Source organism: Stenella coeruleoalba (assembly GCF_951394435.1).
Source record: "Stenella coeruleoalba genome assembly, chromosome: 5".
Classification (NCBI taxonomy): domain Eukaryota; kingdom Metazoa; phylum Chordata; class Mammalia; order Artiodactyla; family Delphinidae; genus Stenella; species Stenella coeruleoalba.
The window spans coordinates 79822912-79845253 of record NC_137150.1 but is presented as its reverse complement, the minus strand read 5'-3'; the positions used below and the strand labels follow the sequence as shown (position 1 = coordinate 79845253).

The 22342-nt window shown below is 37.5% G+C and overlaps 1 protein-coding gene across 9 annotated transcripts in view; it reads right to left on the bottom strand.

Annotated features, from left to right (window-relative positions):
- The window catches only part of IGSF11 (immunoglobulin superfamily member 11), a 135798-nt gene that overhangs the window by 28988 nt on the left and 84468 nt on the right, over nt 1-22342 (bottom strand). For 7 of the 9 annotated variants that reach the window (XM_079921852.1, XM_079921851.1, XM_079921859.1 and 4 more), the window contains exons 2-3: nt 4574-4737; nt 2082-2289 (exon numbers count right to left, since the gene is read on the bottom strand). In XM_079921852.1, the coding sequence (XP_079777978.1) occupies nt 2082-2289; nt 4574-4737 (372 nt within the window). Of the gene's footprint in view, nt 1-2081; nt 2290-4573; nt 4738-15650; nt 21096-22342 lie in introns of those variants that run through there. The other 2 variants (XM_079921856.1, XM_079921853.1) reach the window with 2 other exon arrangements.

Here is a 22342-nt window from a genome sequence, read left to right as displayed (position 1 = left end):
GAGAAATGTCATTTAATGAGCAGAATTTTATTTTTGTAAGTTGAAGAAAGTTCCGGAGATTGGTTGCACAACAATGTGAATATACTAAATTGTTCACTTAAAAATTGGCTAAGATGGTAAATTTTGTTATATTTTACCACAATTAAAAAATTTTAATTGATGAAAGAGCCCCCTTGTAAAGAAGATATCTCAAGGAACAGCATCCACTTACCCTGCCGGCTACTCTCGGCTAAGACCACCTTACCATAGTTCTTTGTTACTTTACAAACAAAACCAGACACACCAACATTATACCAACTTCTGTTTTATGGTGGGAGGAGTCAGAGCAAGGTTCAAGTATATCTAGTACTTGATAGTAATGCAATGGACATTTTATAATCATTAATATAGATACGGACACAAAGGATGTGAAACAAAAAATTACAAAAAACAAAAGAATACTAAAGGAAGAAGGTGATAGTTTATAGTGAAAAAGCAAGCAAATAAAAATATAAACTAAGCCCATGGCTTGGATTCTCATATTTGATAATGCATACAGTAGAGTTTAAATACAAGTGATGATGCACTTGTAATGCTAATGACTTTTTAATAAATGTGTTCAACCTTGCAAAAATGAATGAATGAGTGGAAAATGAATGCACTACACACAGGAACCAGCAAAGAAAATGGGTGGGGGAAGAGAGAACAATGAAAGGGTTAGGTAGAAAGACTGAAAAATCTCAGGGAATCTTAACTGCTGTGATGGGATAAACCAATCTCAATTTACTGCTTTAAACATTGACATCATGAGGCTATGAGGGGAAAGCCAAAATAATTATTTGAAGGTAGTACTAACTATAAGATAAATTACAGGGTTTTTTTCTTCCTTTAAAAAATGAAAAAATAAATGTGGATCATGTGGGAAGCTCACTACCTGAACTACAGGTGTAAGCGTCAAAATAATGTTAAATTCCAACAGTACTCTTTATTCAGTACTCAGAGTGCTTTAAAGTCTATATAATTTTAATATACTTGAATGAATAATAGTTCTAGGACAGAAATCTCCCACTTGTCCTTGGTTTTCTTATTCTGTTTGAAGACTGGGAGAACAAGGCGCCAGGGCTATAGCATTTTCTTGCCCAAAGAAGGAAAACGGCAAGAACCCCCAACACTGGTATCTTCAAGTGACTCAACAGTGGAAGGGAAAAGGGGGAGAATGTACCAAGGAATCCTGGAGTCGATTCTGAGACTTCAGTAGGATGGAGGACAGTCCAGAGCATCAGGCTTCTCTAAGCACTTCTCATCCTCCCCAGATGAGCTGAATTTAGCCACTTCTACCACAAGTACCCATTTAGGAGGCAGCGCTTTATTTCAGAAGCAGCACAAGTGAGAAATAAAATGTGCTCAGAATGAATTTAATTTAGCATGAGATAGTCTATCTGTATGGTGTAATAGAAAGAATACTGGTTTGAGTACAGAGACCTAAATTTTAAGCTAAACTTTATTGTTGTTCATGGTCTATAAAACCTTGGGAAAGACTCTAAATCTATTTGATCTCGGTATTAAGACCCAATTGATCATATAATTTCTCGTTCAAACAAGGATACTTTTGAGAGTAAAAGGAAGTATTATTAAAATTCTTCCAGGACAAGAGGCAAAAGCTTAGAACTGTCAGGGGCCTACTCAGCATTACATAGATATGAAGTAGTAGTAAATTTATTCTCACGTGTGCTAAAACCCCTGCTCCCTGCTTATAATCAATTGTTCTTGATTTAATTTGCTCTCAACAATAAGTCCTATCCTATAAAAGCTTCGCAAAAGTGAGAGGCCACTTTTGATGGTATTTTATACCACCTTTCTCCACCTTGAGGAAAAGTCATTTAACAAGTAAGCTTTCGAGAGCCACCTGAAATGGAGTAATGGGTGGGGAGACTATGTGGAAGAAGCATGGAGAAGCAGAGTCCAGATGGAGCTGAAAGGAGAGAGGACAGGAAAAGGACACAAGCAGAAAGAGAGTACAGAAAAACTGGCAGAAGTAAATATGCTTGAGAGTAAATTCGTAAGTAAAGCCAAGGTAGCTGCAACATTTTCCTGTCACTCACCTAAAACGGTGAGACCGGTGACCCCAATATTCCTGCCCCCTCTATCTGGAAGGTTGTTAACCAAACACTGGTAGGTGCCTGTATCTGATAGCTGGGTGTTGTTAATGAAGATAGAGACATTGGTGGCTGGCATGGTGCCTGTAAATCCTACCCTACCATGGAACCGGGGGGCACCATCAAACATCTGTCCACTTTGATACAGAATGACCTGCAAAGGAAAGCGAAAGAAATAAATTGGCCACTGCATCTCCTTCTAGACACATAACAATAACTATCTAGTAAACAGTAGACTATACCAAACATTGGAAAATTATATTTCTAATATTAGAGTTGTCACCAACTTTTTTTTTTTTTTTTTTTTTTTTGCAGTTCGTAGGCCTCTCACTGTTGTGACCTCTCCTGTTGCGGAGCACAGGCTCCAGACGCGCAGGCTCAGCAGCCATGGCTTACGGGCCTAGCCGCTCCGTGGCATGTGGGATCTTCCTGGACTGGGGCATGAACCCGTGTCCCCTGCATCAGCAGGCAGACTCTCAACCACTGCACCACCAAGGAAGCCCCACCAACTTTTTTTTTTTAATTATTTGTTGGGCTTTCTTTTTTCTTTTTCATTTTATTTTATTTTATTTTATTAACATCTCTATTGGGTATAATTGCTTTACAATGTTCTGTTAGTTTCTGCTGCATGACAAAGTGAATCAGCTATATGTATACATATATCCCCATATCCCCTCCCTCCCACCCTCCCTATCCCACCCCTCTAGGTCACCAACTTTGTACTACAGCACCTATCTGTAGATATCAGGGATTCTAAATTCTTACATACCAAACTGGAATAACATCGTATCCTTACCTAACTCAACAGAATATAGAAAGTGCATTTTATGATACCTTACTATTAGTTCATAGATACTTTTACCAGTGCAAAAATTAATTCCAGAAAAAATGTTAAAAAAAATTAACACTGCCATTCTCATGCTTACTAGGTCACAAAATGATAGCTCACAGTTATAGACTGAATATAAGTGACCGCCATGAAAGGGAAGAAGAGTTATGAGTCCATGATTGCTTACCTATGTCAATTTCCTTACCAAAGTTAACTCTTCGTGGGAGAGGACTCAGAGTGGTACTGCAAAAAGCCCTTTGGGTTGAGAGTGAGGTACCTGGTTTTATCTTAGCTCTACCTTAAATGTCTGGCAGATTGTGGTCAAGTCTTTTCTTGCCTCTATCACTGACTCCTAAAATGATGAATCTGAACAAAATGATCTCAAAGGCTCAGTCTAATTATTAAAGTTCCATGGATTAAGGAAATAGAAGAGGTTACTATTAAATATATCAATTTAAATTTCCTATCAGAAAACTTAGCTTATCAAATATTTTTAGGTAGTGGAAAGCTTACTGATGCCGAAAAGCTTCATAACAGAAATAAGTTAATTTTGGGAATGAAGGTATAGTCATGTTCACAATTCACTAATTTTCCGAGGATTATTTTCTGCAGTGGGTATCGCATATTATGGGATCTTTTACCTATAACTGATACACCTTATTAGATAGTAGCTTCTATTTTCATGTACCCTAATTTATTTGAGAATCTTGGAAGAGATCTAGTGTGCCTGGCTTTGTTTATTTTAAAATACTTGTGCAATTAACCAAAAAAATCAAGTACTACTACCTAATGTTACTTCCTTAATATTATCACTATATTTATTTATTTTTAATTAATTAATTTTTATTTTTGGCTGCACTGGGTCTTCGTTGCTGTGCGTGGGCTTTCTCTAGTTGTGGCAAACGGGGGCTATTCTTCGTTGTGGTGCACGGGCTTCTCATTGCGGTGGCTTCTCTTGTTGCGGAGCATGGGCTCTAGGCACGCAGGCTTCAGTAGTTGTGGCTTGTGGGCTCTAGAGTGCAGGCTCAGTAGTTGTGGTGCACGGGCTTCTCAATGTGGTGGCTTCTCTTGTTGCAGAGCGTGGGCTCTAGGCGCATGGGCTTCAGTAGTTGTGCCACGTAGGCTCAGTAGTTGTGGCGCACGGGCTTAGCTGCTCCGCAGCAGGTGGGATCTTCCCAGACCAGGGCTTGAACCCTGGCAGACAGATTCTTAACCACTGTGCCACCAGGGAAGCCCTATCACTATCTTTAAAAAGTACTCTCTCATCCACCTATGTTAGTACTAGTCCCTCCCTGTCAAAATATACTTTGCTTTTTCTGTCTTAGTATTTCCTGTCAGCAATGTGTTTTGATGAAATTCCAGGTTCCTACATAAAATCCTCAGAAGGATCCCCTTGACATCTCTTAGCTAAAAAAAAAAAATCTTTTACAAAGAGGATAGCTTCTTCTGATAGTTGACTAATAATGCAGGAGTAGGACTTAAAACAGCTTAGGTTCAGTGGAAGTATCACCTTATTCTAGAAATCAAATATGTACTCAAGATTCTTTCCTACCCACCTCTTGTGAAAAGATTAAAATTTCAGAGGTAGCACAGGATGGGACAGAAGTACCTGCTCAGGCTGGTTCGCATTGGAGAGAGGAATGACCATCCAAATGACATTGAGGTTAATGAGGGCGGCGCTGGTAGTGAAAGTACAGGGCAGGACTGCTGTCTGACCCCGGGCCACTTGGACACTCCCAGGGCTCTCGGAGACTTCCAGGGAAGCTGCGACACCTACAGAAGGAGGAACAAAGAGGTTATGTGATAGACTAAATCTCTTCATAAAAGGTCTGTGTGTTTTATATTATCAGTTATGTAAACAGAATGCTATGACAGTCTTACTAAACATCTACTGACCACTCACTGAGTCAAAATAATAAAAATTTTTCAACCTTTTACCTCTTAGAAACTATAAAGGAAAAATATTAGAAGACACATTCTATTTTGTAAGACGGTGTCTGATATTTGCCAGATTCAAATACAGATTGGGAGAATTCAACTGACAGGGTCTAAGCAAAGCTTCAACGGCGATGAGGGATAAGAAATAAACTGAAAGTATTTTAAAGAATCATTACACAATAGCACACTGTAAAATTAAATGCTTATATATAAATCCAACAAAATATGCTCAGGATGTATATCCTGAAAACTATAAAATGCTGATGAAAGAAATCAAATAAGACTAAATAAATGGATATGCAATGTTCATGGGTTGGAAGAATCAACACTGTTAAGATGCCAATCCTCTACAAATAGATCTACGATGGAGAGCAATGCCAATCAAAATCGTAGCGTGCTTTTTGCAGATATTGACAAGCTAATTCTAAAACACATGACAAGGCAAAGAACTAGAATAGCCAAAAGAATATTGAAAAACAAGAACAAATTTGGAGACGTTACACTATCTGATTCCAAAATCTGCTATAAATTAGCTACAGCAATCAAGACAGTGTAATACTAGCATAAGGACAGAGCATCAAACAAATGGCACAGGATTGATCGTTCTGAAATAAACCTTATTTATTTATGATCAAATGCTTTTCAACAAAGGTACAAGACAATGAAATGAGGGAAAAAATAGTTTTTTCAAAAAATGATTCTGGAACAATTCAATATTAATATGCAAAAAATTTAACTCAGACCCTTACCTCACAGCATATACAAAAATCGACTCAAAATGTATCATAGACCTAAATGTAAGAGCTAAAACTATTAAACTTCTAGAAATAAACATAGAAGAAAACCTTTGCGGCCTTGGATTAGTCAAAGTGGTCTTAGTTATGTCACCAGGACCATAAACCATAAAAGAAAACAATTAAGAAAATGGACTTGATTAAAATTTTTTAAAACTTCTGTGATTCAAAAGACTTAATTAAAAAAATTAAAAGCCAAGGTATAGACTGGGAAAAAATATTTTTAATTTACATATCTGATAAAGGACTTGTATACAGAATATATAAAGAACGATTACACCTCAATAATAAAAAGACAAACAACCTAATATTAAATGGGCAAAACATCTGAGTATGTATTTCAACAAAGGTTAATAACAAGCACATGGAAAGCTGCTCAACATTATTATTCACTATGAAACTGCGTATTAAAACCACAATAAGGTATCATCACACATCCAGTGGAACGGTTATAATCAAGACAAAACCACGTGCTGAACAAAGATGTAGAGAAACTGGAATCCTCCTCATTCACTGCTGGTGGAAATGTAAAACTGTACAGTCACTTCGGAAAACAGCTTCAGTTTCTTAAAAAGTTTAACACAGACGTGGAACAAACTTACCATACAACCCAGAAATGCCATTCCTAGGAATCTACCCAAGTAAAATGAAAATATATGTCCACACAAAGACCATGAACGCTTATAACAGCATTATTGATATCATACCTCCAAATGGAAATAATACAAATATCCATCAGCTGATGAATGGATAAACAAAATGTGGTATATCCATGCAATGAAATACTATTCAGAAATAAAAAGCAACAAGCTACTGATACATATTACAACATAGATGAGCCTCTCAAAAACATTTTGCAAAGTGAAAGAAGGCAGATTCAAAAGTCTACATACTGTATTATTCCATTTATGTGAAACGTCCAGAAAAGGCAAATCTATAGAGACAGGAAGCAAATCAGTGGCTGCATGAGGTAACAGAGAAGGGAAAAGGGATTGATGTAAATAGGTTCAATGGAACTTTCTAGGGCAATGGAAAACTTCTAAAACTGTATTGTTTTGATGGTTGTATAAATTTACTAAAAATAATTGAATTTTATACTTTTTTATAAATAAATTTATTTATTTTTGGCTGTGTTGGGTGTCCGTTGCTGCACGCGGGCTTTTCTCTAGTTGCGGCGAGCAGGGGCTACTCTTTGTTGCGGTGTGCAGACTTCTCACTGCAGTGGCTTCTCATGTTGCAGAGCACGGGCTCTAGGCATGTGGGCTTCAGTAGTTGTGGCTCGCAGGCTCTAGAACACAGGCTCAGTAGTTGTGGCACACGAGCTTAGCTGCTCCACGGCATGTGGGATCTTCCCAGACCAGGGCTCGAACCCGTGTCCCCTGCATTGACAGGCAGATTCTTAACCACTGCGCCACCAGGGAAGCCTGAATTTTATACTTTAAATGGATGAGTTCTTTGGAATGTAAATTATACCTCAGTATTGCTATTAAAATTCAAAAAAAAGAAAACAGTAACTTACCAGAGCTAACTCCTGACAAGTCAAAATCAACTGTAATCTTTTCTGAAAAGAATGCCTGCCCCCTGGGACTATAGTACAATATGGGAATAACAGGAGATTAAAATAGGTCAGAGGGATCCAATAAAGAAGCTATTCTAACTATGAAAAATACACTGTCCATGGCAGTAACTCAAACTGTTTTATTTTGAAGTGATATGACCTCAGTTCGCCCAAAAAAGTAACACAATAACATACTGTTATGATTACAATTTGTTTAAAAAATAAACATACATAACACCTTCCTTCCATAAAACTTTGTGTTCTTCACATATAGTCCAATGATGCTCTTAGCAGTTAACTTTACAGGATAAAATGTTTCATAAAATGAGCCATCTGTGGTAGAATATAAAGCACTTGATAACATCAGGAAAAGTCTCTAAGTTAAATAACATTAGGGAAAGTCTCTAAGTTTTAAAAAGGAAAGTTGAATGAACCTCAGGTGCTAAGAGGCAGAAAGTGGAGGTTACTTGAGCATGGAACAGGCAATGGCAGGAACAAGTCACCTCATGGTTAGAAGTGGGTTAACGGAGGATATATGTTATGATCATTATCATAAATGCAATGGAGATTTTTAAAAGTAAGTGTGGAAACCAAACTGGCAAGAAACCTCCATCACTTCATTCTTCAGATAATACTCCAAGGAAGAAGTGTAGGGAATACGCCACCCCTTAAACTAATTATACAGGATAACATATACCCCCCACCCTCAATTTACTAATTTTAAGCTGAACTCACACCATCTTTGATACAAATTTTAAAAAGAAAAAAAGGGCAATATAGACTATGAATGAAAGATAAAGATGTAGATGGGAAAACTACCAAAATACGATAGGATTCCAGTAAAGGAAGAGCAGATTCACAGGATCGGGGTGGGAGCTGAGGGAAACAGAGCAGATCTGCTGGCAGAGGGCGAGCCCCCAGGGTGGCAGAAGCTGTGAAAGACTGACTTTATTTATCTCACATTTTTACATAAGGTTAACCCTGAAATCTCAAGCATTGAGACAGGTGCAGAATAAATACTCTAGATAAGCTGCTTTCAGAACTTGTAAAAGTATGGGTTTGAAGCTGGATAGGTCTAGTTTGAAATCTGGCTCTTTCATCTACTTAACTGTGTGGCCTCACTTATTCTCTGATTCCATTGCCTCACCTGTAAAATAGGGCTAACACCACCATCACATCGTTAGAAGGCTAGGATGAGGGCAATACCAGATGCTGACGGCTGACAGTGACCATTACCACACCACTATTGCTTGCTGACATTTAGGGCACACTGACCACAGAGTGAGTCCACATGAAGCACTATATGTAAACATATACATGTACATACACGTATACACACACAAACTCATTTAATACTATAAAGTATCTTATACCTCATATATAATTTTTTATCCATAAGAAATTTAGGCCCAGAGAGACTAAAAACCAGCTGTAGGTCACACAGCTCAAGGAAATGGTAAGCTCTGGATTCAAATCCAGACAGTTTATCTACAGAGAACATATACTTAAAGACCACATGTAACACACAGAAATCAGTCCATAAATGTTTGTTTTTATCATCACTACTATATTATACAATCACCAAATTTTAAGTTAGTATGGACTTTTACATAAAGCCATCAGATAAAAACTCCCTCAACTTCCTGCTTCCAAGTCAGCTTTGATCTGCCTCTTCTTCCTCTCTCCCCTTAGATTAGAGAAGTTCATCTAAGGCCAGCCTCTCAGGTGAGCATAATTTATATTTCATCCTCTTGGCCTCCTCAGTAACCTTATCATAGACTGTCCCCTCTCTTGTAGCCTCAGCCTCTTGCTCTGCACTGGAGACTTCCTGACAGCATTTAAACATACTCAAGTATTTCCACTTAGAACAAAATTCCTCCCTCCCTCCACCCCACAGTTCCCTCCAGGGACTGCCCTCTCTCCAGACTCTTCTACATTTAGTCTTCCATCCACTCCTGCCACCATTACTTCTTAACATAGTTCTCCCTAGGTTTCCCAGAGACCTTCTGATGGCTCCATGACTCTTGAATTCATTCTTGGACTCTCAGTAGCATCTAGCAGTGATGACCATTCCCCTCTCCTTCTTGAAACACAGCTTTCCCTTAGCTTCAGTGATGTAATTCACTTCTGGTTTTCCTTCCATATCTCTGGATACTTCTCAATCTCTTCTGCTGTTTCTCCCTTCTCTACCCAGCTATTAAATGTTGGCATTCCTCAATCGGCTGCCTTTTCTTTCTTTTATTTTTCTTTTGCGGTACGCGGACCTCTCACTGTTGTGGCCTCTCCCGTTGCAGAGCACAGGCTCCGGACGCGCAGGCTCAGCGGCCATGGCTCATGGGCCCAGCCGCTCCGCGGCATGTGGGATCCTCCCGGACCGGGGCACGAACCCGTGTCCCCTGCATCGGCAGGCTCTCAACCACTGCGCCACCAGGGAAGCCCCCGGCTGCCTTTTCTTATTCTAAACTCTCTCCCTGCAGACTCTCATTCATTATCATGGGTTCATTTCTCATATACAAGCCAATGGCTTCCAAATTTAACCAACCCAAACCTCTCCTCTTATATACAACTGCCTCCTAGACATCTCCACACAGAAATCTCAAAGATACCTCGAGTCAACTCGTCCAAGATCAGACTCTTGATCTTCCCCACCATGCCTGCGTCCCCTGTGTATCTGGCTCCTTTTTAGAGTTCCCTGTGCTAGCAAATGGCTCAACTAGCCATCAAGTTGGACAAGTCAGAAATTTAGAAATCTTTCTTGATTCCTTCTACTCTCTCATCATCTCCCAAACCCAGTCCACGATCAAATCTGATCCATTTTACCAATAAAATTTCTCTTGACTACTTCCATCACAGCCTTTGCTCTGTCCTGTCTTTCCTGTGATCTTCTCTGTTCCACACCCAATCTTTCACTTAATATATTACCTCCTACTCATTCTTCATATTAGCTCAAGTGCTACCTTCTCACAGATAAGCATTTCCTGACCCCTCAGCCTAGGTCAGGGTCTCATAAAGCAGTGTTCCTGTTATTCTGAACACTATTCAAACTTGTAATCATACTTTCATCAGTGTGATTATTTAAGATAACATCCTTGGAATACTGTGAGGTACATTAACTCCAGAGTAATTCCATTACTGTAAGCACACAATAAGAACTCAATAAATATATATTGTTTAATTGATCTAATTCAATTTGCCCACGAAGATACTAGGGTCCAAAGAGATAGCCTTGCCAAAGGTCTTAAGATTAGGACCTATTTCTTCTGACTTCTGATAGAGTATATTTTCTACTATTCCAAACTCTTCCACAGACCATAACTCTGAAAACAAATGATACGATTACTTGTAGTATGATTAAGGCGAAGAGATACTTCTTTACCAACAGAACCAACACTGAGCAATAAAAACTCAATTTATTTGTAAATATATCTGCTCTACTCTGTCTCATGTATACAGAACTTAATATAGAAAGTCTACTTTGCTCTTTAGCTATCAGAATTCTCTATGAAAGACAATTTTGAAAGTCAACCAACACCTTAAAATGTCAGATATAAGATATGAGATATCAAAGCAAGTTTTTTTAAAAGCTATTTTTATTAGTTATCTATTTTATACATATTTGTGCATATATGTCAATCCCAATCTCCCAATTCACCCCACCACTATCACCACCATCTCCAGCTTTCTCCCCTTGGTGTCCATACATTTGTTCTCTACATCTATGTCCCTATTTCTGCCTTGCAAACCAGTTCATCTGTACCATTTTTCTAGATTCCACATATATGCGTTAATATGCAATATTTGTTTTTCTATTTCTGACTTACTTCACTCTGTATGACAGTCTCTAGGTCCATCCATGTCTCTACAAATGACCCAATTTCGTTCCTTTTTATGGCTGAGTAATATTACATTGTATATATGTACCACAACTTCTTTAACAATTCGTCTGCCGATGGGCATTTAGGTTGCTTCCATGACCTGGCTATTGTAAACAGTGCTGCAATGAACATTGGGGTGCACGTGACTTTTTGAATTATGGTTTTCTCTGGGTATATGCCCAGTAGTGGGATTGCTGGGTCATATGGTAATTCTATCTTTAGTTTTTTAAGGAATGTCCATACTGTTCTCCATAGTGGCTGTATCAATTTACATTCCCACCAACAGTGCAAGAGGGTTCCCTTTTCTCCACACCCTCTCCAGCATTTGTTGTTTGTAGATTTTCTGATGATGCCCATTCAGAGCGAGTTTTAAGATCAACTACCCTGAAGGATTTGTACAAAGACAGATGAAAACTGGCTATATAACTTTTAGGACTACACAGAGAATAAATGGATCAGGCATGAATGTCTGGAAACAGATTTTGTGGAGAGCTGTGGTGTGCTATAAGTTCCATTCCATTCCCACCCAGCAAAAGGGGCTACTTTCCCTGAATGTGTCAGGGCAAAGGGCATCTGAGTGGATCACATGTGGGTTCCCTTACATTCTGTCCCAGAGGGCTGTCTAATGAGCCTTCCAGGAGAAAGAAGCTGGAGGCAGACCTCTGGAGTAGAGCGTGGGTCACTGGCATTCTGAGAACTACACATACATTTCTGTGTATAAATTGAGATTTTCTTGCTTTGCTTTATTTTTAACCTAAGAATGATCAGAAAAGTTGTGTAACCTGCTTTAATTTTCATCTAGAAAAAGAAAAACTGGATCTTGAATAAATTTTAAAAGATGTGGAAGACAAAAAGTTGCTTTGTGATTGTGTCTCAGGATTCCTATTTAAAATACGGATTCAACTGAATATAATTGAGAATTTCTTAGAAAGAGTAAGAAGGAAGGAAATGGGTGTGTTTCACATTTTAAATGCTTCTTTCTTTTCTATTTTATTTTTAAAAAACCCTAAAAACCCTATTTTCTGTTAGAGTGTATTTCCATGTTTGAAATTCTGGGCAGGAATTTAAACTTTAATGCTAAATACTAAATTAAAAATTCATTTAAAATATCTTACAATTTGCAATATTTACATGTAAAATGCATAATTTAACAGTTGAATTGGCAGCATTTTGCAGACTTGAATCTTTTCTTAGTACATTCACCCAAGAAAAATTAAGTCAACTCATGAATTCTGAATGACTCCTAGCAATTAAACAAGAAAGACATAAAGCACATGGCCCTATTTCCTCCCAGGAGTTGAAACCATAAATAACAGTTGTGTATACTCTTTCTTTAGACCTCTATTTCCCAAGATTTAAAGCAAGAAGAAATTCACATTTTCTCAGACCAAGAGGTACATATTAGAGGAAAGAAAGCTGGCAGCAAAGAATCCTTGGAAGTCTGAAGAGGAATCATCCACACTGCACGGCCAAGAGAAGAGACAAAGGACATTTTACAGTGATTGGCTAGACTCAAAGGACACAAGGCCTCCCCTACAAATCCATCAGAGCCAGAACACCTGAAGTTCAGAAGCAGAACTGGCACAAAAATCTAACTGAGATGTTGAAATAGAGTGTTTGCTGATATCTACGGAGCATGTGTTCATGTTTCAGGATCAGCCCAACTGCCAGACCACTTCCCTCCAGGAATGTGGTCAGCAAAGCATCAACAGGATCTTATGGCATTTTGGAGGACCTATGCTGTCCTTCTGCCCCAAATGTTAATATCAGCAGTCACATAATGCCTATTGGCTTGTATGATTCCCATATGATTTCATAAGTGCTATTTCGTGCATATAAAAATTATAAAATCCATCTAAACTGTTCAAGTTAAGTTTTGTAGATCCATCAGACTGAAATAAATTTCAAAAAAACAAAAATTCTATGCTACACTCGTTTTCTGAAGGAAATTATGGAATAACACAAGTCTCTAACATTGCAGTGATTTTTATTTTTTTTAAGTTTTAAATATTTTATTTATTTATTTTAACATCTTTATTGGAGTATAATTGCTTTACAATGGTGTGTTAGTTTCTGCTTTATAACAAAGTGAATCAGCTATACATATACATATATCCCCATATCTCCTCCCTCTTGCGTCTCCCTCCTACCCTCCCTATCCCACCCCTCTAAATAGTTAGAAAACACGGAGCTGATCTCCCTGTGCCATGCAGCTGCTTCCCACTAGCTATTTATTTTACTGTAGTGATTTTTAAGGAAATCACTTTCTCTTCATATTTTAAGCAAATTTTAATCAGATGAAATTATCTTTACAATTGTTATTATTATATAATTTTAACTGCCATTTTAACTAAAAAACAATGTTTGTGTTAACTGACATTAAATTAGGCTTTGGCCATCAACACAGCACTAAACTAAATGAAGAGTAAATATCTGGTTAATTTGATCAGTGTAGATGGCTTTATTATGCACTGGTCATCGACATTAATCAATTTACAGAACGACTGCCAATCTCTGTAAACAATATGCATACTTTATTGCTGGTATACAAAGGCAGGTTACCATAAAATTACACATCCTCATCTTCTGACTGGAGCACTGTAGCCCCATACATGTGCCACGGTATCACAGTATTGTATTTCCATGGTATTATGGTGCCCCTTTAAATGCCACTGCAGCGCATTCTCACTGGCTCCTCCTCTTCAGCCACAAACATTCCTCAGGAAGCATGCCAAGGGCAAACAGCACGCCAGGGGACCCAGGTATAGGAATGATTTCCTCAGGTATAGTTCCAAAGAGCAGGCCCAGAGATTAGACAGAGGTCCAGAGGGAGGCCAAGGCCTTGTACTGAACCAATGCTCACACTCTACATTAGCATGCCCCTTTGTCACTTTTCAAGTGATCAAAAGTATATACATCTGCCTACTCGGCCCCTTCGTGCCATGGCATATCTATTATATGGGAGACTTCTACTCAGCAATAATTCCTAACACTCCATGTGATCTTGATCAGAATCTTCTACAGCAAGTCTCCCATTATTATCACCCTCCCCTAATTTTACATCTGACTTAGGACATAGTTGTTCTATTCCATTTAGGAATTCCCTTACAGGGCTGACTACAGTCTGGCAAGGTTACAGATGATTTACATACGTATTTTGTTTGGCCTATATTATATGACCCACTAAGAGTTTTTAAGTACTTCGAATTACTTACAATTAAATAATAAAAAACTCTAGATTACCAACTTATCTTAAAAAACTGTAAGAGTAATAGTGGGCCTGAATTTCTCATGGTAGTTAATTAGTGCCGCCCCTTCACACAAATTTTGAGCTCTCCACATTGCCACAATCCTCACCACTCCCTATTATCTACAATATACCACTTTTCTCAGTCAGGATCCCTGCCTAACTCCTATGAACATCTGTGTTTGCAAATCCTTTTGTAAAAATAAGTAATGTGGTTATAATTAGCTGTCTAAAGAAGCAAGCCACAAAAGCAGATGCAAGATTTGCAGTGTTATGATGAACATGATAATATGATGGCTACCACAGCCAAAATTCCCCTCAGGGAAAGCAGAATGAAGCAATTCCTTACATAGGTCACCACGGTTTTAACACAGGATCTCATTCACATCCTGGCTACAAGTGATTGTATACCAGAAATCAGCACCTGACCAAATCAGTCACATATAGACCAGACAGTTGTTTATGAAATAGCTGTCATAAGATCCTTGTCAAAAGATGTACCAAACACAACGGTGCCTGGTAACTCCAACAGGACTTTCTTTCTTGTTGGAGAGTCTGAAAGAAGTAGCATGTGAAGAGAGAACTAAATCACCAAAATAGGAATAAAGAGGGACATTAAATAATGATAAAGGGGTCAATTCATCAAGAACATAATAGTCATGTGTATGCATCTAACAACAGAGCTTCAGAGTACATGAAGCAAAAACTGATAGAACTGAAAGGATAAAAAGAAAAAAATCGCAATCACAGAGAGTGGAACACTTTTCTGTCATTGACAATTACATAAAACAAATATATAAAAATCAATAAATAAGAAAAAATCAGTGAAAATACAGAAGACCTACACAACACTACAAATGAACTTAACGTAACTGAGATTTTTTAGGACACTCTACCCAACATCATGGAATACACATTATTTTCAAATGCACATGGAACATTCACCAAGATAGACCATATTCTGAGCTACAAAATAAACTTTAACCAATTTAAAGTCATTAAAATCACACAGGGATGTGAATTAAATTAGAACTCAACAGAAAGAAATATAGAAAATCATCAAATATTTATAAAAATTAACTTCTAAATAATTCACAGGTCAAAGGCCAAATTACAAGGAAAATCAGAAAATTTTTTGAATTGCATAAAAATGAAAATACAACACATCAAAATTTAAGGCAAGCAACCAAGCACTACTCTGAGGAAAATTAATAGCATCTAAATGCTCACAGTATGAAAGAAGAAGGCTTATAGTCAAAAACTTAAACACCCACCTTAGGAAACTAGGAAAAGAAAATTACATCAAAAGTAAGTCAAGGGCTTCCCTGGTGGCGCAGTGGTTGACAGTCCGCCTGCCGATGCAGGGAACACGGGTTTGTGCCCCAGTCCGGGAAGATCCCACATGCCGCGGAGCGGCTGGGCCCGTGAGCCATGGTCACTGAGCCTGCGCGTCCAGAGCCTGTGCTCCACAATGGGAGAAGCCACAACAGTGAGAGGCCCGCGTACCACAAAAGAAAAAAAAAAAAAAAGTAAGTCAAAAGAGAAAAGTATAAAAATAACAGTAGAATTCAATGAAAATGAACAAAGGAAAATTATTAATGGAGTAAGTCACTGAAACCAAAAGCTGGTTCTCTGAGAAGTCAATAATTGATAAATCTCTAACCAGACTTATCAAGAAAATAAAAGACATAAATTACCATTATGAAGGAAAGGACATAACTACAGATCCCAGAGACATTAAAAGAATAATAAAGGGATATTATAAATAACTTTATGCTAATATCTTGGAAACAGATGAAATGAACAAATCCCTTGAAAGACACAAACTACCACAGCTCTCTGTAAAAGATATAACCTGACTAGCCCTATGTTCATTTGTTAAAAAATGAATTAATTTGCATTTAAGAATTCTCCCACCGAGATAACACCAGGTCCAAATGGCTTCAACTGTGAACTGTGCCAAACAATTAATGAAAAAATAATGCCAATTCCATATATAAATTCTTCCAGAAAAAAAAGGGAACACTCCCCAACTCATTTTATGAGGCTTACATTACCCTGATACCAAAATCCAACAAAGACAATACAAGCAAAGAAAATTACTGACTAACATCCCTTCTAAATATAGGCATAATAGCCCTTAACAAAATATTAGCAAATTGAATCCAGCAATATATAGAAAAATAATTAATAATGACAAAAGTGACGTTTACCCTTTTAAATGCAAGGTTCACTCAGTATTTGAAATCAATATAATTTACCAAGCCAATATACTAAAAAAAATACACACACACACACTTTTCAATGGGTACCAAAAAAGTGGCAAAAATCAGTGTCTGTTTATCATAAAAACTCTCTTCAAACAAGGAAGAGTAGGAAACTTCCACAAATGGATAACAAGCATCCACAAAAAAATAGAGAGGTAACATTATATTTAATGATAAAAGACAACTTTCACTTAATGGCTAAAGTTGCTTTCCTCCTATGATCAGAAACAAGGAAAGGATGTCTGCTCTCACCACATCCATTCAACATGGAGTTCCTAGCCATTGCAATAAGTCAAAGATAAGAAGCAAAAGGCATATAGATTGGAAAGGAAAAAGTAAAACTGTACAGATTATTTGCAGATAACACAATTGTCTACATTAAACATCCTAATGAACCTACTAAAAAGCAAAAAATTCTAATTAATAAATTAGTTTACCAAGGCTGCAGAAGTCAAGGTCAATATATGAATATCAACTATATTTCTATTTAATAGTAGTGAATATTTGGAAATTAAAATTTAAAAATAGGGCTTCCCTGGTGGCGCAGTGATTGAGAGTCTGCCTGCCGATGCAGGGGACACGGGTTCATGCCCCAGTCTGGGAAGATCTCACATGCCGCGGAGTGGCTGCGCCCATGAGCCATGGCCGCAGGGCCTGCGCGTCTGGAGCCTGTGCTCCGCAACAGGAGAGGCCACAACAGTGAGAGGCCCATGTACCTTAAAAAAATAAAAAAATAAATAAAAATAATACCACTTTTACAATAGCACCAAAAAGATGAAACACTTGGGAATAACTTTAACAAAATATCTGTAAGACCTATACAATGAAAATTACAAAACTTTCCTGAGAAAAATTTAAGGACCTAAATAAATAAAGAGATAAACCATGGCCATTAATCAAAAGACAATACTTTTAAGATGTCAAGTCTCCCCAAATTCATCTATTGATTTAATACAATCCTAATCAAAATTCCAGTGAACTTCTTTGTAGAAATAAACAAATTGCTTCTAAAATGTATGTGTAAAAGTGAAGACTAAAATAGCCAAATTTTGAAAAGAAAAAAAAGTTTGAGGACTTGCAATACCTGATTTTTAAAACTTACCGTAAGCTACGGTAATCAAGATAGTGTAGGATCGGCATTAGGACAGACATACAGAGTACGGAAACAGATCCACACAAATATGGTCGATTGATTTCCAAAGATTTCAAGGCTGTTCAGTGGGAAAAGGATACTCTTCAAAAAACAGTGCTGGAAGAACTGGACCTCCATATGCAAAAATATTAACATTACCCTTACCTTACACCTTATATAAAAGTTAACCTGAAATGGATCAAAAACCTAAATGTAGGAGTGAAAACTATGAAATTTCTGTAAGGAAACATAGGTGAAAGTCTCCATGACTTTGAGTTAGGAAAAGACTTCTTAGGATACAAAATGCATGAATTATTTAAAAAATTGATAAAGTAGTCTTTCAAAATTAACAATTTCTTGTCTTCAAAAGACACTATTAAGAAAATCAAAAACCAGCCACAGTTTGGAAGAAAATATTTTCAAAACACATCAAGGACTTGTATTTACGATATTTAAACAACCCTTACAATTCAGTAAGACAAAGAACCCAATTTTTTAAGCGCACCATTGACAACATACAAATGAGTAATAAGAATATGAAAATTCTTATTACTCAATTTCATTAGTCAACATGGAAATTAAAATCACATTGAGGGGACTTCCCTGGAAGTCCAGTGGTTGAGACTTTGCCTTCCGATGCGGGGGTGTGGGTTCGATTTCTGGTCAGGGAGCTAAGATCCCACATGCCTCAGAGCCAAAAAACCAAAACATAAAACAGAAGCAAAATTGTAGCAAATTCAATAAACACTTTAAAAATGAAAAAAAAAAAATACATTGAGATACTACTACACATCAACTAGAATGAGTTAAATTAAAATGATTGACAATACCAAGTTTTGCCCAAAATGCAGAGCAACTCGAAACCTCATACATTTCTGGAGGGACTACAAAGTGGTACAGTCATTTGGGAATATTTCCACAGTTTCTAACAAAGTTAAATATACACTTAATCATACTATCCAGCAATTCCAATCCTAGGTATTTATCCAAGAGATGTAAAAACATACATACACACACACAAAAAAAACCTATATGCATAGGTTTTTTTATAGGTTCATATAGCATCTTTATTCACAATAGCCAAAATAACTGGAACAAACTCAAATGTCCAGCAACTTGTGAATGGATAAAAATAATTATGGCATACACTGGAAAATTACTCATTAACAGAAAGGAACAAGCTACTGATACATGCAACATGAATAAATATCAAAGGCATTATGCTAAGTGAAAGAACAGAGAAACAAAAACTATATACAATATGTATTCACAGTTTTTAAAAATTCGGTATTATGGAAAAGGGAAAACCACAGGGGCAGAAAATGGGCTGGAGTTAGGGCAGAGAGGAAAGGGGGCACAGAGAAGATTACACGGGGGCATAACCTCTTTGGGGTGATAGAAATATTCAGTATCATGATTGTGGTGATTATTAGGAGACTGTAAACATCTGTCAAAACCCAACAAACAATAAACCCAAAACAGTATTTTACTGTACGTCAATTATACCTCAATAAATCTGATTTTAAGTTCACAGAATCACTGAGATGACTAGAAAAACAAGCAAGCTCAAGGCTAAACTTCTAGGAAAACATCCAAAACTATGCTGTAGAACTGGCTTGATGAGAAAACTGCTGCATCTGTCCCAGTCACCAAACCCTAAATGCCAAAACCTGACTGCAACTAGTACTGATGCCAGGTCTCTACCAGGCACTCAACCCTACAACACTATCATCCCCCAGAGCCACGCTCTCCTGCTGCTGCCTACGCTCAGCACAGAGCCCGTTTCTCACACGGTTCTCTTCCAAGTCGTGGTCTCACCTAAGTGCCTCTGACTGGAGAGTGAAGTCCAAGCAGCAAAAGACGCTGGAAATTTGAGTTCTCACTTCTGACCCTAAGGAGACGGAGGCATAATGTGGAAATTTCTCCAAATGTAGAAATGCTGTCCAACATGTGATGGCCAGACATGAATAGGACAAATGTTGATGACAACAAGCAGTAAATGAAAACATTGAAAGTTCTTTCTCTTTCTTTTTCCTCTCCCCTACCTCTTCTAAGCCTTTCTTTGTCAAGCACTCTGTATTTCCTCACCTCAGAGGCTTTTGCAAGGTGGAAAGCTGAAACTACCAAAGACAAACAGGCTATCTCTAGGGAAAGCCTGGGCTCACTGAGGAAACTGTCCTGGGGAAGAGGAGGTAGGAGGGGCTACCTCTGAGCTGAAGAAAGGAGAACACGGACTACTAGGAAGGGCATGGATGCTATAGCCAACTTCCCAGAGAAGAGGGGATCCAAGCTCTACTTTCCTCAGAGGCCAGGGAAATAGCAGTGTCTCAAAAAGGATGGCTGCCCCTGGACACTGGGGCTCTGTCACTGCAAGATCCCCTGAGTTCTACACAGTACAGAGCTGCAGAGCAAGACTTCAACGGACCCTGCGGGCTCAAACGTGGGGCATGTTAATAGTTACTCTGCAGAGGACCAGAGGAGTCTCCCAGTGTTTTGGCTCTGCATGAGACCTTGCGGTGTGGAGGAGGGAGCCCCAATAAAAATTGATATTAAATTTATTGCCACGCTGATAAGAAGAGAGTCTCACATTTGTATTTAACTTGCCTTACAGAAAGTAGATGAAGAGCATTTCTTGCAAACCTTTGCAGGTCCTAGGAATAAGTATAATCTAAAAAATCTGAATGTCCCAAGGATTATATGAAAGACTTTTAAAAAAAAAATCACTGTGCTTTCAAATTGCAGAAATCACTGTTTAGAAAGAGGGCAGGGCATGGGGAGAGAAAACTGACAGTTTATGAGCTATTTTTTCATGGCTACCTTTTATTACAGGGGTAACCTTTTGGCAAATCTGAACGTGCAAGTCACTGGTCTTTTCCAGAGATAAAAAAATTAAAATGCTTTTACTGTTTAGCTTTCTAAAGAACTTCTAAATATGTAGGCTTTTAATCCAGACAATGACTAGGGTGGAAGAATGTACTTTTCTTTCCTGGCTTAGTTTTGTTGTGTTTTCTAAAGAAATTACAGAGTTCTTTAGTTTATATTTGGGTAGGCCTTTCTGACATTGTCACACTAGCTAAATGCCAGTATCAATCTGGTTAGCAGATTGAAGATTTATATTGGGAAATACTAACTAGAGTTTCCAGATGGCAAAAGGCCAGATAAATGGCTTTTACGGTTAAATACAACCACGTACGCTCAACGTCACTAAATGGTTGAATATAGCCCCACTTGGCTATAATGAGCGAGCTCCATTTGTTTAATGAAGCATTCATATGATAAAAGAGGCTAAATCAAAAGTAGAGTTATTTATGAACAAATAAAGCCATCTGAAACCATCAGGAAGGATGTTATATTCTGAAACCAATTAAATTCTTTTTTAAAAATGACTCAACTGAAATTTTTATTCTTGTTCACCAATAACACTGCCGCTTTCCAAACTAAACACTATTTTTTTTTAATTTTCTTGATTTTTGGGGATATGTTTGTGTCAGTACCAGTTTAACTTCTAACTAGTGTAAAGCACTCTTCAATGTGTACAATATGAAAAAATAAGAGATCTGAAATGTGGAGGAAATAAGAACTCATACAACTCAACAGCTAAAAAATAAACAATCCAATTAAAAAATGGGCAGAGGACCTTTCCAAAGAAGACATACAGATGGCCAACAGGTACATGAAAAATGTTCAACCTCATCTTTCATCAGTCATCAGGGAAATGCAAATCAAAACCACTATGAGATATGACTTCATACCTGTCAGAATGACTATCATGAAAAAGACTAGAAATAAGTGCTAGCAAGGATGTGGAGAAAAGAGAACCCACTGTTCTCTCTCACAAACTGTACTGTTTGTGGGAATATAAATTAGTGCAGCCACTATGAAAAATATGGAGGCTCCTCAAAAATTAAAAATAGAACTACCACATGATCCAATAATTCCACTTCTCAGTATTCATCCAAAGAAGATGAAAACACTAATTTGAAAAGACATCTGTACATAAATGTCCGTTTCAGCATTACTTACAATAGCCAAGACATGGAAACAATCTAAAGGTCCATGGATGGATGAATGGATAATGAAAATGTGGTATACATGTACAATGGAATATTATTCAGTCATAAAAATGAATGAAATCTTACCATTTGCAACAACATGGATGGACCATGAAAACATTATGCTAAGTGGAGTAAGTCAGACACAAAAAGATAAATACCACATTATCTCACTTATATTTGGAATCTAAAAAAAGAAAATAAAAACACCAAGCTCAAAGATATAGAAAACAGATTGTTAGTTGCCTAAGGCAGGAGGGCGGGCCAAATAGCAGGCCTAAAGGTACAAATTTCCACTTACAAAGTCATGAGGATGTAATGTACAGCTTGATGACTATAGTTAATAAACTTTATGGCATATTTGAAATTAGCTAGGAGAGTAAATCTTAAAAGTTCTGATTATAAGAAAAAAAATTTTGTATATATATGGGAACAGATGTTAACTGGACATACCGTGGTGATCATTTTGCAATTATGTATACAAGTTTCAAATCATTATGTTGCACGCCTTAAAC